The sequence below is a fragment of the Scyliorhinus torazame genome, chromosome 21 (assembly GCF_047496885.1).
Source record: "Scyliorhinus torazame isolate Kashiwa2021f chromosome 21, sScyTor2.1, whole genome shotgun sequence".
Lineage (NCBI taxonomy): Eukaryota > Metazoa > Chordata > Chondrichthyes > Carcharhiniformes > Scyliorhinidae > Scyliorhinus > Scyliorhinus torazame.
Genome location: NC_092727.1, coordinates 18,228,865 through 18,243,884, shown reverse-complemented (window position 1 = coordinate 18,243,884; position 15,020 = coordinate 18,228,865). Strand labels below are relative to the sequence as shown.

The window sequence follows — 15,020 nt, the reverse complement described above, 5'->3', positions numbered from 1 at the left end:
AGAGGGTAAACTCTGACAGATGTAGATGTAAGGGAAGGGGGAAGCAAAGTGGAGAAAGGGTAATGGAAGGGAAGTTGGATAAGATGGTGTGGGGGGAAGGTTAATCTATATTATGCCAAATCGTGGGGGCGGGGGTTAATATATAGTAACCCAAGATGCTTCCTGGAGAAGCCACTATTGTAATGGCAACCAATTTACACAGAGAAAGCGCCTCCCCAAAAATATATAATATAATAACCACACGATCACCTGTCTTTAGACACGCTCATCAGGGATAGGCACTAGACTGGATAACTGGGGAAATCTTCCCCTTGTTCTTCATAGTTCTTCTCATCATCTACTCCTCTACACGGAGTGGTTCATGTGAGTGCACTGTAGCTTGCTTAAGTCAGCTAAGTGGGGCGAGAAATGTATTCTCATGGGCTGTACATTATCCCCCTTCAATATCCGAGAGGCACATTTTGGAAGAGAGGTTAGAACATAGAACATAGAACGATACAACGCAGTACAGGGCCTTCGGCCCACGATGTTGCACCGAAACAAAAGCCATCTAACCTGCAGAGCCATTAGGAGAGAAATTGATCAAAACCGTACACCCTCCCTGACCCCACCCCATTTCCTTAGAATAAAAATCTTACCCCCCCCCCCCCCCCCCCAAAGACACACACTTCTTTTTCCTCAGACTCTTCGCCTGAAAGCTGCCACCGGGGAGATGTGCTCACTGACTCAGATTGGGGATTAAACCTTGAACTTGTTCAGAGGACTAGTTCACCCAACTTGTTTCGAACGGGAGCAAAATCCCTGATTCCCCCTCCAAAATGTGACAGAGCTTCTTTTTATTTAACCACTTCCCCCCTGCCATTGAAAGGGGAAATCAAGAGACTCAAGAACCTTCCCCTCACTCAGCCACACTCCTACCTACCTCAAGACAGGGTCGAAATCTCTTAACCCCCCCCCCCCCAACCACCCAGCCTAGGTTTTCCAAGTGGGAGTTTGCCAGGAACTGATGAGCACAAGTCTTTAGTAATGTTAAATTGGAAAAAAAATCTGGGCTTCATAAAGAGAGAAAGGGCAAGATAGTCCGTTAGGGCAGAGAAAGGGAGGTGCCATAGTTTGGAGGGCTCATTTTTTCCCCTCCCCCTTCTTCTGGTTCTTTGCTTTTGCCCTCTTCCCTCCCTCCCTCCAATTTGGCTGATGCATATTCCGCCATCCATTTCCATTCTGTGCCGTTCCAGTCCGTGCAATTAGCATCTCATTAGCATCTGATTATCATCTGATTAGGCGGTGATTAGCATGCGGAGGCGGGGCAGCGCCGCCACTCCGCTCGGCTCCGCTCCGCACACAGGCAGGTGTATGTTCAACATGGCGTTCGCGATGCCCGGCGCTGCTGCTGTTTCTATCTCTGCTGCTTCCCACCATCTCCTCTGCCTGGCCGTGTGGGCACTTATCATCGGGAAAGGTAAGCAGGGGGGAGGGTGGCGGTGGTGGTGGTGGTGGAGGAGGAGGGGGTGAGGGTGGAGAAGGGGGTGGAGGGTGGTGAAGGAGGTGAAGAAGAAGTAGGGAGTGGGGTGTAAGGGAAGGATAACAGCAGCCAGTCAAGAAAGGATACATCCAGGGGATTAGGGGAGAGAGAGAGAGAGAGACGAAACAAACGGCAAAAAAAAGAGGGGAAACATATGCTCGAGGAAGAGGGGAATGAGAGAGAAAAGGAGAGCTGAAATGTGTTGCTGTTTGAGCTGTCTGATCCAACCCCCCCCCCCCCCCCCACCACCACCACCTCAATCTCGAGTTCAATCCCACCAAAGTTCTCTTTCCCCTTCTTTTCAATTTTGATTTCGGGCAAAAAAAACAAGCTTGAAACGAAGCGACGATTGGCAACATGAAACCTGTGTGTGTGTGTTTCTCAATTGGAACTTTTGCAAGCCCTGGGAAGCAGGCAGGGGAAATCTCAGCAGCACTCTGGCGTTGGAGAGGGAAGGAGTTTTATTTACAAGCGAGACGCTCCGGAGATTGTGTCTGACTGACAAGTTATTTTGTTTGCCATCGTGTGGCCTCTGGAAGTGCTGTGTATCGATAGACATTGGCACGATTGTAGAATGAAATGCATGGAACTGTGAAAAGTTGGGGGAACGGTTTAGGATGGGTTTTTTTTTAACCTCCCCCCCCCCCCCCCCTTGCTAGATATATGATTGTACTTTGTACACTGGAGTGGCTGGCAGTTCAGGTAGCTGGGCATTGCAAGCGGGGAGGGCGATGTTGCTCAAGGAAGCCTTGTCTTTTTTTTTTCTAAACATGAGAAAATCGACCAAACTGCGACTTGAGAGGGAATCTCTCGATCCACTTTGCCCTCTCGCTTGCCGGCGCTCTGCTCTGCCCTGTTAACAGAGTGAGATTGAAACTGATGTGAAATGCCAAGGCTGGCAAGCTGTTGCAATGACTAGATGTCAATTTCCCCTCCTCCCCGCGCGGTATCGACTGAAGGCACAACAAGTGGATACATAAATGGCTTTCTGTCTACGGTTTATTAAACGATGTGAAATTTCCTTTCCAGCGGGTTTCACCCTCATTTTAAAAAAAAAATGCTCGTGGAAGGAGACACGGGAAGCCCGCCTTTTCCACCCTCTCCCTCTCTGTTCCTCAACCCTTTGTTTGCAAGGCGATTACTGAAGCCCATCGCCACTTCCCTCTCTTTTTTAACCCTTTTGTCAGCTCACAGCGGTCCCGTCTCTTCCGCACCGTGGGTAACAGCCCACAGTGCGAAGCTATCGAAGGGAGGGAGAGCTCTGCTTCAAGCAGCTGGGTGAGGGGGGGGGGCGGTTAGCGTTAAAATTAATAATCATGATTTGATGTGATTAAAATCGACATGAAAGCGCGCAGAGGAGCTTTACCGCTTTTCAAAACTTTTTCTTTTTCCTTCGTCTCGCCTTTCTGCGCTCTCGAACTGGACCGAGCATTTAATTTTTTTTTAACATCGTTTCCGAATGCAAAATCTGGAGCAGTATTTCAATTTTAAAAAAATCTGTGTTCGGGTTCCCGCTAGAGAAATCCCCCTCCGTGCGATTTCAAACGCAGCGGCAATGCTATTCCCCAGTCCGCCGTTGAACTCTCCCAAGGAAGAGATAAGAGCGAATTAATTCCTGGATTGTGTGAAAAGGGAGGGAGGGGGGTGGGGGGTTGTCTCCACTTCCAAATCCTGTTTTTCTTTTCTTTTTGGTTTCAAAACGCGATCGACCCATCCTCCAAACACTCAGGTTTACAATTTCACCGATCAATGCATTTTGTGCATCATTTTCCTGACCCGTGTGGATTGTCCTTTTTTTTTGTTTGTTTTTACATTTTAAATCACTTGGCGCCACTCTTGTGGAATTCTGACCATCTCTCACGTTGGATAGAGAAACCTGACCTGCTGGCTTGTGCATGTGTCCCTCTTCTCCCCTCACCCCCGAACTTTCAGTATCAATATCCCCAGAAACTGGCGAATCTCTCCCCCCACACACACCCTGCCCATCTGCACTTTGATCGTGGAGTGTTGCTTGCCAAAGCTGTTTGTGGAAAGGGTGGGTGAAGGTGGCAGTGACACCAGCTCATCGCCGCTGATAGCTTCATCAAAGCAGGGTCGCCGCTGGCTCCTTACGGTGACTGTCCAGTGGGGTCGGCGCGCCTGCGGGGGCGGGGTGGGGAGGGAGGGGGGGGGGGGGGACATTGCCGGCGACCTTTCCTTGCGAGAGACGGGGAAACATCCTCCCCCCGCCCCTCATTGTCGATTGTGAGCGCTATCGATTGACCTTTGCGAATTTGACAAATCAGAACACCCGAAACAGCAGCCAGTGCCCGTGGACAAAAGAGTGTATTCATATGCATTTTGTAGATGATTTCCTCCGCCGCAATGAACGCTCTTTGTGATCAGTGCAAAACACTGGATCACTGTACTCATTTCAATAGTTAAAAAAAAAACACGAGGCCATTCACATTTCCTGGGAGATGCATTTTAATACAATGGGCATAAGTCAACGCCACTAAATGTCCAGCACCACCTACTCCCTGTGCAACATTTTCATATCATCGCTGCCACCATGCTCCCACTGGTGTTATATTTTGAACACGATACAAGGCTGTTTCAGCCCGTACTGTTTATTTTTTTTGCGGGGGGTGAGGGGGTTGTATGGTGAATTTAACCAAACCCTGTTTTTTTAAAATTCTGTGTGGGAATACCCGGGATTATTGAAGAGCTTTCCAGAGGGTGGGAGAATCAGACGTGACAAACACTTCAGTATAAATCCGAGTGCTGTTACGTTTTTTTCTCTCTCTCTGGAAGAGGTTAAGGCGTCTCGCATAGAGGGGAATATACGACAACATATGGGGATGTTGTGAAGTTTATTTCACTGATCCGCACAGGGGAGGAAATGCAGATTCTTTTTACTTTTTTGGTTTGTAAAAAGGGGACTTGTCCAGCTCTGTCCGCCTTCATGTGTTTCTGTGGGGTTCTGACTGTCTTGCAGCACTGCCATTTAACAGGGCAAATTTGTTACCTGGGAGCCTCTTTCCTGATAGGCCCGTATTAAATTTCTTTCATCTCCCCATATCAAAGCCTCGCAGCGTTTTATTTGTGCTTTCAATTCATTTTGGGAAAAGCTTTCTCTGGATAGCTGTGTTGTGTTGGGAGAGATTTGGCTGCAGAAAATCAGAATCTTAAGACCATCACTGAAGTTGACAAATGCTTTTTCAGCTGGTTAATGTTTGGTTGTTTTCGTGTCCCCCCCCCCCCCCCCCCCCCTGTACTTTCTATAGCCCCTTTATTGACACTGTACACTGGCTTGGAATCAATTGTTCTAATTAGTGAATCATTTTTCTTTTTAAACTTGAAAGGCACTAGCATTTTACTGTTGCAATTGCAAATAGACTGGCTCGAGACTGCTGGTTAGTACAACTTGGGAATATAGCAATTTTAGAATACAGCAATTTGTCTGTAAGGAAGACTCATGGTAGCTTTGAGTCGCCAGAGTCAGTAGCTTACAATCAGTCACCGAGATGTTAATTTTTCTTGGGAACTTTCGGTCAGGGATCAAGGCCACGTAGCTTGCTTTTGAAATATTTTACTTTTTGATGGTGTGCACGGTATCGATTATTTTTGTCCAGGAGAAAGCACTCTCACAGCTAGTGAGATTCCATGGAGCTCCTATTATTACGATGTTTACTCCAGTATTACATGCGGCTTTAATGCAGATAGCTGCAGTTGTCTAAGGAATCCAAAACATTTTGTTTAGTTCCTAAATTCTGATTGTCTTTTCTATTGCATGTTGTAATACTGAGCCCATCGAAATGTTTATAAACCCATCCACCAGCTTATTTATGCTGTTGATGCATAATTAATCCTTTTCAGACTGGAATTGAAAAAGTGTTAAATGAGCATTGTATACCAAAGTAGTTGGAGGCACTACTGACGAATATTTACTGATGCTACAAGAGCCATTTAAAGGCACTTTACTGCAAAAGCAGATTGGAATTGACAAATTTCCATGATTATGTTAACAAAAAGCATACTTTCAATTTGTTTCTCTTGTCTCTGCTGCCTCAGCATGCTGCTTACTGGTGTCTTGGAGGGAGCCATTCTCTGCACTCACACTGGAATATCCCACCATTATTTTTGCCTTCATGGTCTACTTGAGTGATCGAGGGATGCCACATTCAAGTTTCTTGTTAACTTAAACCTAACACAATCCTGTTTGCATGAGGCACCAATTTCTGAGAACAACCCTTTCTTAATGTCTAAATGTCTTAATGTCTAAATCCATGAAATTCAAGCAAGGCAAAATGGGGAGCAAGAAATCCACCTGCAAAAGACATGCCATGGAAGCTGTATGTGACCCACAGACTGCAGTTTGGGCACACCAGTGTAAGTGCAGTATTGATTGAGTTGTAGTCATTAAGCTGGTTTACCAAGCAGAGTTCCTGAGGTGTGTGCAATATTCCTTCCAGTGGCTTGGCAGGAATCGCTGGAACGGATCCAGCTGAGGAAGGACATGAGCAAACAGGAGGGAATATAAGCCTTGATACTTTGATCAGGAGCCAAATGCCCAACACCTTGTGGTGCAGCTGCAGTTGGTGTGCTTTTTGTGTGTGAAGGTTAGAACTGCGAAAAGTGTCAGCCTTTAGTTCTGTTTTTCCCCCCCTGTCTGGCAGTCTCTGCGCTGGTGAACTCGTAGTCGAATTCTGATGAGGGATGTGATTGAAACTTATTCTGGAGTTACAAAACACTCCTGCTCAATGGCAACAAATGATTAGTTTGCTTGTGGGGGTGGTGATCGTGTATTCTTTTTTTAAGAATTGGGTGGGAGGTCACATTGGTATGGTGTGCTTTTAGAGAATGGGGAGGGCTTTAGTCAACTCTAATGGGTCACTGTACAGGAAATCTTTCCAGTGTCCTGAATGAAACATTGCTGCTTGGAGACAATGCTAGCTTGTAACATTCTGCCTTCTTACCAGCAGAGGAATGTTATTCATCCTTTTCTGCAATCAATCATGAGCCTGTTGCTTACTCAGTGTATTCCAGTGATGCCGTTTTTATTCTGTATAAAACCTAGGAGAGATGGCTGTGTTTTTAATACATAAAATACATTTTCTAAGGTCAGAAATTGATGCGAGTGTCAAAACAAATATTATTCCTGGCACAGCAGTTCCAGGTTACCACCAGGATTTCTATACACACGATTTCTAGGGTTGCCAACCCTCCAGGATTGGCCTGGAGTCTCCGGGAATTGAAAAGCAATCCCCAGGTCACCTCTGTGTGCAACCCTGGAGAAAATCAGCAGGGCATTTAAAAAAAAAATGTTCCTCTTATGGCCGACATTCAAGTATCATGCAGTTGTTGGGAGTGTTTTTGCTTTCCATTTGGTGTAGGGATGCAGTGTGTCACAAGGATGGGTGTATTGAATGACCAATGACAGGAAAATGGGGGCTAGTCATGTGATGAAACCTCCAGGAATACAGTTGGCAACCCTATTTCTTTTTCGGGCCACTGCTGAGGCGGATATTACCCAACTATGGTGTCCATGTCCAGTGCTGTATCAGACATTGTGAAATTCCAATCCAGTCATGGTTCATATGGCCAGGGGGTTCTTTTGTTGTTGTGCATTGCCTGGGACAGACTCAGCTGTTAGTCACTGTCTGATCAAATCATGTTCAAAAATATTACACCGTGAATCTTGCAGGAGAAATGGGCTGAAGTCTGAAGAGGAAAATAGCCCCAACAATCCTGGAGTTCCCTGTAGGGTTTCATTCAATAACATTCTATTTACACTAGCCGCGCTGGGCATTTAAAAAAAAAAGTCTTCTAGCCTTAAAATTTGGAAAAATTAACAGGAAGCCCCAATGTCTCAGATTTGGAAATAACATATTTTGGGAGCCTTCAGTTCTAAATACCTGCCAACAGTGCCTCTGAAAAAGCAACTTGTGCATCACACCAAATATAATTCCGTCATCTTTCGGGCTTTGCTGAACCTGCAGTGTTCTCCATTACCAACTGCTTGAGAAAGAATAAACAGACCTTGTCCTGTTTTATTGGGCTGCTCCTTGAATCAAAATTGAGTTGTTTTAGATAAGTGACCAGAACGACTTTGGATTGTCTGCATAGATGTAGCACTTAACATCAACTGAAGGAGTGTTTTTGATTTTTAAGGTGCTGTGGAAAGCTCTTACTGAAGTATAGGTCATACCTGACAAAACTATTTTATCTAGAATACAGTGCAGAAGTACCACTGACATTCACTCCATGAGCAATTCCAGTGTTCTGGAATTTGTAATGCTCTTGTTTTCTTTATTAAAAGATTGTGGCTTCCAGCCCCACATAGTGATTCAAGCACGGAGATGAGGTTGATGCTGCAGTAAGTGGTTTCTGGTGTGTCAACCTTTTGGAGGAGATCCCAAACCAAGTCTGCCTGCACCAATGGATGTAGATGTAGTGCTATTCAAAGAATGGATTGCTTGAAGCACGCTGGTCAAATTCATCCTTCAACTTGCGCCACCACGAAGCAGACTCACTGATCGATTCGTCCCTTGCGTTGTTGATCGTGGGATCTTGCTACGTGCAAAATCACAGGCAAATTTGTCTGAAATCAAAGTTGAGCCTTGCTATGAGCAAAATCACAGGCAAATTTGTCTGAAATCAAAGTTGAGACTGACCATCTTCTGTTTTCCTATTGGAGGTACTAACTAATCTTTATTGGGGTGCTATTTTTAAGTGTGGCCTGGTCAGTTTATGGGATTGTATAAATTCAGCTATAGAGAAGGGTCCGGCCAAGTGCAACAAACCTTTTCATTCCTTCCCCCTCTTTTTTAAAAACTATTCTTGTGAAACCAAAGAGTGAATGTCCGATACTGGGTCCATTAAATCTGAACTGATACTTGGCGGCTTGAGTTGAAACAAATTCACAAGGCAATTTTGAAAAAAAAACTTGAAAAAATATGGCAAATGGTTACTTTTAAAAATGGTAACCTGTGATCATATTATTTAAAATACCATTAGTAACGCATTTAACCTCTCAATTAAGTTGTATGTTGGGAAAATGTTAAATTAAAGTGCAAAATTTGAATCCAATGCATCCAAATTTGTTAAGATTGCAACGTCACTTTTTTAATTGTTAAATTATTTTGCTAATTAATGTTTTGAGAATAATACATGATTTAATAGTTATGAAGTGGGTTATTAGTTGCCGCTTGGTTTGTTATCTTCAGTTTGCTGTATTCTGTATTCAATTTTCAGAGGACAGGTTCCTTTTCATAGACCAATTGAATAATTCCCTAGGGAATTAATTGGCAGGTTTCTTTTTCTTGTGAACGTTTTCCATCTCTCCTTCCCTAGGTTTGACTCCTTGTTGGGTCTTAATGCCATGGGCGCTAATTCATCCCTGGTTTCTCCTTCACCTGAAGAAACACACAAGTTCTGAAAGAGTGTTCAACAACAGGGAGCATCACAGCCTCCCTGCCCTTGCATGATTCCTACACAAAGCTGCTTCAGCCGGGGTGTTTATTGAATCCTAATCAGAAAAGGGAACCAACGCTGATACTGTCCCCTTTAACTTAATGATGCTGAAGTCCACTGCAGCCGCTCCCATGTTGTTTTGGGTGAAAGCAACTAATTTAACTTGGGATTTTGGATGATCTTGATGGGAATTCTGTTCTCTTGACCATTTACTGAGCCAGTGAAGAAGCAGTGAGGTGTAGTTGCAGGACCTATTCATTAACGCATTGTACCTGTCCCAGGCAAACACTTCTTAAAATAACAAGACCACGTTCAATGCAGATTTTGATGAACAAACACACTGATGGTAATCCCGGCAATCCATTTTGAATTGTAGAGCAATGGTTCGGCCAGAAAGCCACAATTATGTGTTAGCATATCTGGACAAAAAATGCTAGCTGTGTGTTAATAGTAGTAGAAAATGACATGTCCCATATCAAATTAGTACTTTCCATCCCCCCCTCGCCCAACTAATTTTCAAATGGATTTATTATTCCTACTTGTACAGTACGTGGCCTTCTATGGCATTTAGATATGCTTAGCATGGCTGCTTGCCCAAGGTATCCAGAGATTTTGAGGGCAGTGGGGTGGCAGGAGAGGGTCTAACAATGTATTGTTATATGCACGTGACTGTTTTGATGTAATGTTAATGAAGACCATGTAATTCAGTCAAAATTCTGTTTCCAGGAGTAATGAAGTCCTAAGTGCGGGGCTCCCTTCAGAGCAGAAATTAATGGTTTCAGCAGTTTTTCCTTGGTTTATTCAGCTTGCTGTGTAATGCAAGCCCTGAAGCTTATTTCATCCTCTTGGTTTTAGAGGTGACAATTTTTAGCTTTGATTCTTCGCAGTTACTATTCATCTATTAATAGAAGCTCACGACTTTGATTTAATGCTACTGTCCATTTTTTGGCATTTGCAGTTTTACCGAAAAAGAGCTCGCAGGCCTGAAACCGCTGCTACCAGGCCTGCTATTGCTAACTTCCACAGTTGCATCCTTATGCTGGTAGCAAATGTCTTTATGAGGGAGCAGAAATTCCTGTTTTGTTTTTAAATGTTTAACTTGTTTTGTTGCCTACTCTGATCTCCTGTTTCTCGACCTTTGACTGTAAGTGTCATTTTGAATGGATAACCCGTTCCTGCACAGTTTAGAAATTTTGATAGTTGTCCAGCAGGTGTGAGTTGTTTTTTGAAAAAAACTTCCACATATGAACTTGCCACACGTTGTGTACCAAAACACTGCAACCAGTTAGTGGCATAAGTGTATTTATCTTCAATGGTCAATCTGCTGGGTGCAACTGTACACATTTTGTAGTTAATGTGTAAAAGGTAGCACATGTGTGACTGGGTGATGTTGGGTTATTTCAGTGCGGGGGCGGGTGAGGAGGAGCAATGGCCGTAGAGGCTTGGTTGAGGTGGGCAGAAGCCGATTTTCGTGCAACTCGCTCAGATTGCAGTTTTGAGCCTTTTAATTGTTGGAACGCAACTGCCATGGTACTTGGTATTGATAAGTATTCAGCTGAGCATTGCTTCCTGTGCTAAAATTGTGACAGATGTATGTTTCTTGCTATTTTGAGATTTACTATTTCATTGAAATTAACCGTGAATTTCAACTGATTGATACATGGATTACAGTTAAACAAACATAGAACATACAGTGCAGAAGGAGGCCATTTGGCCCATCACGTCTGCACCGACCCACTTAAGCCCTCACTTCCACCCTATCCCCGTAACCCAATAACCCCTCCTAACCGTTTTGGACACTGAGGGAAATTTTTCATGGCCAATCTACCTAACCTGCACATCTTTGGACTGTGGGAGGAAACCGGAGCACCCGGAGGAAACCCACGCAGACTCGCGGAGAACGTGCAGACTGCACAGACAGTGACCCAGCGGGGAATCGAAACTGGGACCCCGGCGCTGTGAAGCCACAGTGCTATCCACTTGTGCTACCGTGCTGTATATGTTGGTTAGGGGACAGCGAGGGAGAACAGAGTTGCAGATCATGAAACACTATGTATCCTTGCACACCTGCACAATTGATTCTATGCATGCTGTGCTGTGTATGGCCAAGGAACAACAATGTTCCTCAATTGTCACGTCGTATTCCTGGTGCTTTTAAAACTTCCATAATACATGACCTGCAGAGATGTCAGGTGCCTCATAGTTTAAGGCAGGGGATCCGATTACATTTAGCTGCAAATCTAGTCTTTTCATGAACTACAAATAAGTACCTTGAGATAATTTTCTCTGCCGTTTATTAACTTCACCATTTCAATTTCAGTTTCTTTTTTAAAAAATTTTTTAGAGTGCACAATTTTAAAAATCCAATTAAGGGGAATCAAATGTGACCAATTCACCAACCCTGTACATCTTTTGGGTTGTGGGGGCGAGAGCCACGCAGACATTGGGAGAATGTGCAAACTCCACGTGGACAGTGACCCGGGATTGAACCTGGGTCCTCGGCGCTGTGAGGCAGCAGTGCTAACCACTGCGATACTGTGCTGCCCTCCATTGCAGTTTTCAGCAGTTGAAGTGGACACCTTTAAATCTTTAAAATGCTTATCATTTCAAACTCTCCAGGTAAAATTTGTTTGGTGCCCGTGCGTTCCATGCAGTCTTGTCACTGTCAAATTTTGATTCACGTGTTTCGTCAGATTGCCGTCAATGGCCTTGCTAACCAAAAAGGTGAAATCTCTGGTGTAAGACGATGGTGAGCTGTTTCAATGTACTTTGCACTGGTGACCACCAACTTGCATTTTTACCGGCAGTGCTTTTCAGCAATGTCAAAGTGCTTTACAGCTAATTAAATACTTTTTTTTTGAAGTGTTGTCATTGTTAAAATGCAGCAGGTAACTCGCGTGCAGCAAGGTCCCACAGGCAGCACTGTGACAATGATCTGATAAACCTGTTTTGGAATTATGGATTGTGGGATGAATCCTGTGGCTATCTGCCATGTTCCTCTTCCAAATTGTAACTTATAACAATCTCTATCATTGTCACAAATAGGCTTACATTAACACTGCATTGAAACTACTGTGAAAAGCCCCTAGTCGCCACACTCCGGCGCCTGTTCAGGTACACAGAGGGAGAATCCAAAATGTCCAATTCACCTAACAAGCACGTCTTTCGGGACTTGTGGGAGGAAACCGGAGCACCCGGAGGAAACCCACACGGGGAGAACGTGCAGTCTCCACACAGACCGTGACCCAAGTGGGAACCAAACCTAGGACCCTGGCGCTGTGAAGCAACAGTGCTAACTACTGTGCTACTGTCCTGCCCACAAAAAAGTGCTTTCCCTGACCGGGAATCCTTTTCGCCCACCTGAGAGGGTGAATGGGGCCTCTATTTTCCATCTCGCCTGAAAGACGCCGCCTTTGACAATGCAGCACATTCTGGGGACTGGACTGGAGTGTCAGTCTGGAATTTTGTGCTCAAGTCCTGGAGTCTCATCGTTATATCTCTGCTTTATTTACTTGTGCAAATTCTATAATCTGTTTCTTCATTTAAACTGTCAAAGCAATAAATTAAATGGGGTTTTTTTTGGATCACAGAAAATTAATTGCTGTTCTATCTCAATTACAGCAAATTAAATTGTAGCCATTGACTAGAGATTCCTTCAGTGTTTTATTGTGCAGATGCTTGCTGTAAGTGAATAGAAAATTGAAATAATTTTAATTGACAGAATTGTTGCATACTTGTTATAAAGTAAAATGAAAAATCAAGTGATCAGTGAAACCCAGTCCTACTTACATGGCGCAACTCAGATGAAATTCTCATTTGTTGAAGATAACATTGCATGAATTATAGGTGTAATTTGCATAAACCCCTTCAAATTCCCCTCCAGGCTAAGTGTGGCCCTCACGATTTACGTTTTTATGTCGTCCAGAGTTAATATTCCTGGATCAGTACTTTACATGCTCATGTTCTGGCATTAGTTAAACTGATCCCACTCCCAATGTTGATGTCTCATACTGGTTCTTGTGATTGTTAAACAAAGAGTTGTCAATTGAGCCCAGTATCAGAGGGCTGTCAATACCTATAGAACTGTGCACAGCAGGAAACGAGGCATTCGGTGTGAGAATGTATGCTGTGAGTGAAGTTTCACTGAGTCTAAGTTTCAAGGGATTGGTAACATTGGAAGTTAACAGCACTTCAGAGAAACAAAGGAAACGCTGTGACTGGTTAGTATCACGTTGTGAAATAAGAGATACTTTATAGTTACCTTGATCTTAAAATGGCTTTCGATAATTTAGAAATTTGAATTTCAAAATGTGAAAGAAAAATCGACCAAAGTTAGTCATTTGGCAGCAAGGCAGTTGCCAGGGTAAAGCTGGCATTGGACTGAAATGTAAAAAAAAAACATGCAGTGACAAAACTCTTTTGTTTTAAAGGAAGGGGGTTTATAACTCCAAACTGCTATATTTCATTCTTGCTGCATTCCAACGAGTGTCGGGAAATCTGTTCTAAGTTTAGTCTGTGGAGGAAAGTGATACCCGTGCATCCATGTCTTATATAATTAATCTTTTTTTGTGCTCAACGTATGATTTGTGTGTGCGTCGGGGGGGGGGGGGGGGGGGTGGGGGGGGGCTGGTGTGGAAGAGAAAGCAGTTTTTTCCCCTCTGCTCTGGCCCAAGGCCAACCAGAATGGAAGCGGGGGAGGGGCGGAGTGATCAGTTAAATATGCCCAAGGATACAAATTTCAAATCTTGTGTCTTATCACAATGAACAAATGGGCTTTGGTCTCCCTCTCCCCCACTCCATTTCAGATTTTCCAACATGAAGCAATCTGTCTTTCACAGGTAGAGCAAAAAAAAGGAGTGAAAGAAATTCTTCATGAGATCGAGTAAACAAGAGAATTTAAAAACAAAAAAAATACTGACTTGTATGTTTTTTAAGGACACTTGGAATTGGCTGCCTGTAACAACAACCTGAGGATTCCTGTGATGGTGACATGTTACCATTCACCTCGTGTGGCAACATGCACACTGTAGCCTGGAACTTTGAATAGCGATGGTCGGGGCGCCAACATTCTTTCCAACACGTGGCTGACTAGGAATCTCTCCCATTCTTGCCGCCTGCCATTTGTGCGTGCTGGAAGGATTTGCAGGTTGATGCTCAACCTGTTTGGTCATGTTGTGAATCAAGGCCATCATGTTTGGGAATGGGACTCTTATCTACAGTTTCTGACTCCGAGACTGGGACACCATGCACTGCGCCACAAGACCTTGTGGATTCCTATCATTGTGCCCATTGCAGAACTTTAAGGAAATGACCATAAACTAATTTAAAACATGGTTATGCGGTGAAATTTGTGTATTGCTGTTTTTTTAATAATCACTGGAAGAAAGGGAACATGTTATAGTGGGACATCAATGTTATGTGCTCCCTTTTTAGTGGAGGTAATGCACGTTTATGTATTACATTTATTGTTAAAACTTGTTGAGAGAGCAACTCATACAAATTTACCATTTAGCTTTTGCAAGTAAATTACCGCAATTATTTTTCCTGTAAGTCCTGTTCAGCTATTTCTGCTGAAAGGGAAAGCTTTTCGATTAGATTTTTGTTCCTTTCAGAATAAGCTGCTGTTTTGAAATGTTATTATGCATTGTATTATCCACCAGTGCCTGACACCATGCTGAGTGACAGCTGTTCAAAGTCTGGTGGTGGATGGTGAATAACAGTAGGCATGGTTGTTCTACAGTTGATCTTATTGTTGTCTATTCTTTTCCTCTACAAACCCCCAAACACCACCCCCCCCCCCCCCCTTCCTAATGTAGCAGCAGTGGTTGGAATGGCCATTCTAATCATCCTGCTGTCACCCTTCTTGAGGTCAGACTGGGGGAATTTAACCAGGGATCTTCCTGGTTGCACTGCTGTATGCTGGCAGGGTAAACATGCTGAGCACAGAGTTCTCTAGCCGGCCTCCTGTTGGCGAACTAATCTGGGTCGCCCAAGTTAAATTGTCCTCTCTTGTATTCGATTGATTTATTTCTGTTAGATTACT

At 43.9% G+C, this 15,020-nt stretch overlaps 1 protein-coding gene across 6 annotated transcripts in view; it reads left to right on the top strand.

Annotated features, from left to right (window-relative positions):
- The first annotated feature begins 1,287 nt into the window (after positions 1–1,287).
- The window catches only part of LOC140398212 (cell adhesion molecule 1-like), a 478,240-nt gene continuing 464,507 nt past the window's right edge, over positions 1,288–15,020 (top strand). For 4 of the 6 annotated variants that reach the window (XM_072486602.1, XM_072486600.1, XM_072486599.1 and 1 more), the window contains exon 1: positions 1,293–1,459. In XM_072486602.1, coding sequence (XP_072342703.1) covers positions 1,294–1,459 — 166 coding nt within the window. In that variant the 5' untranslated portion in view covers position 1,293. Of the gene's footprint in view, positions 1,460–15,020 lie in introns of all 6 variants that reach the window. The other 2 variants (XM_072486598.1, XM_072486603.1) reach the window with 2 other exon arrangements.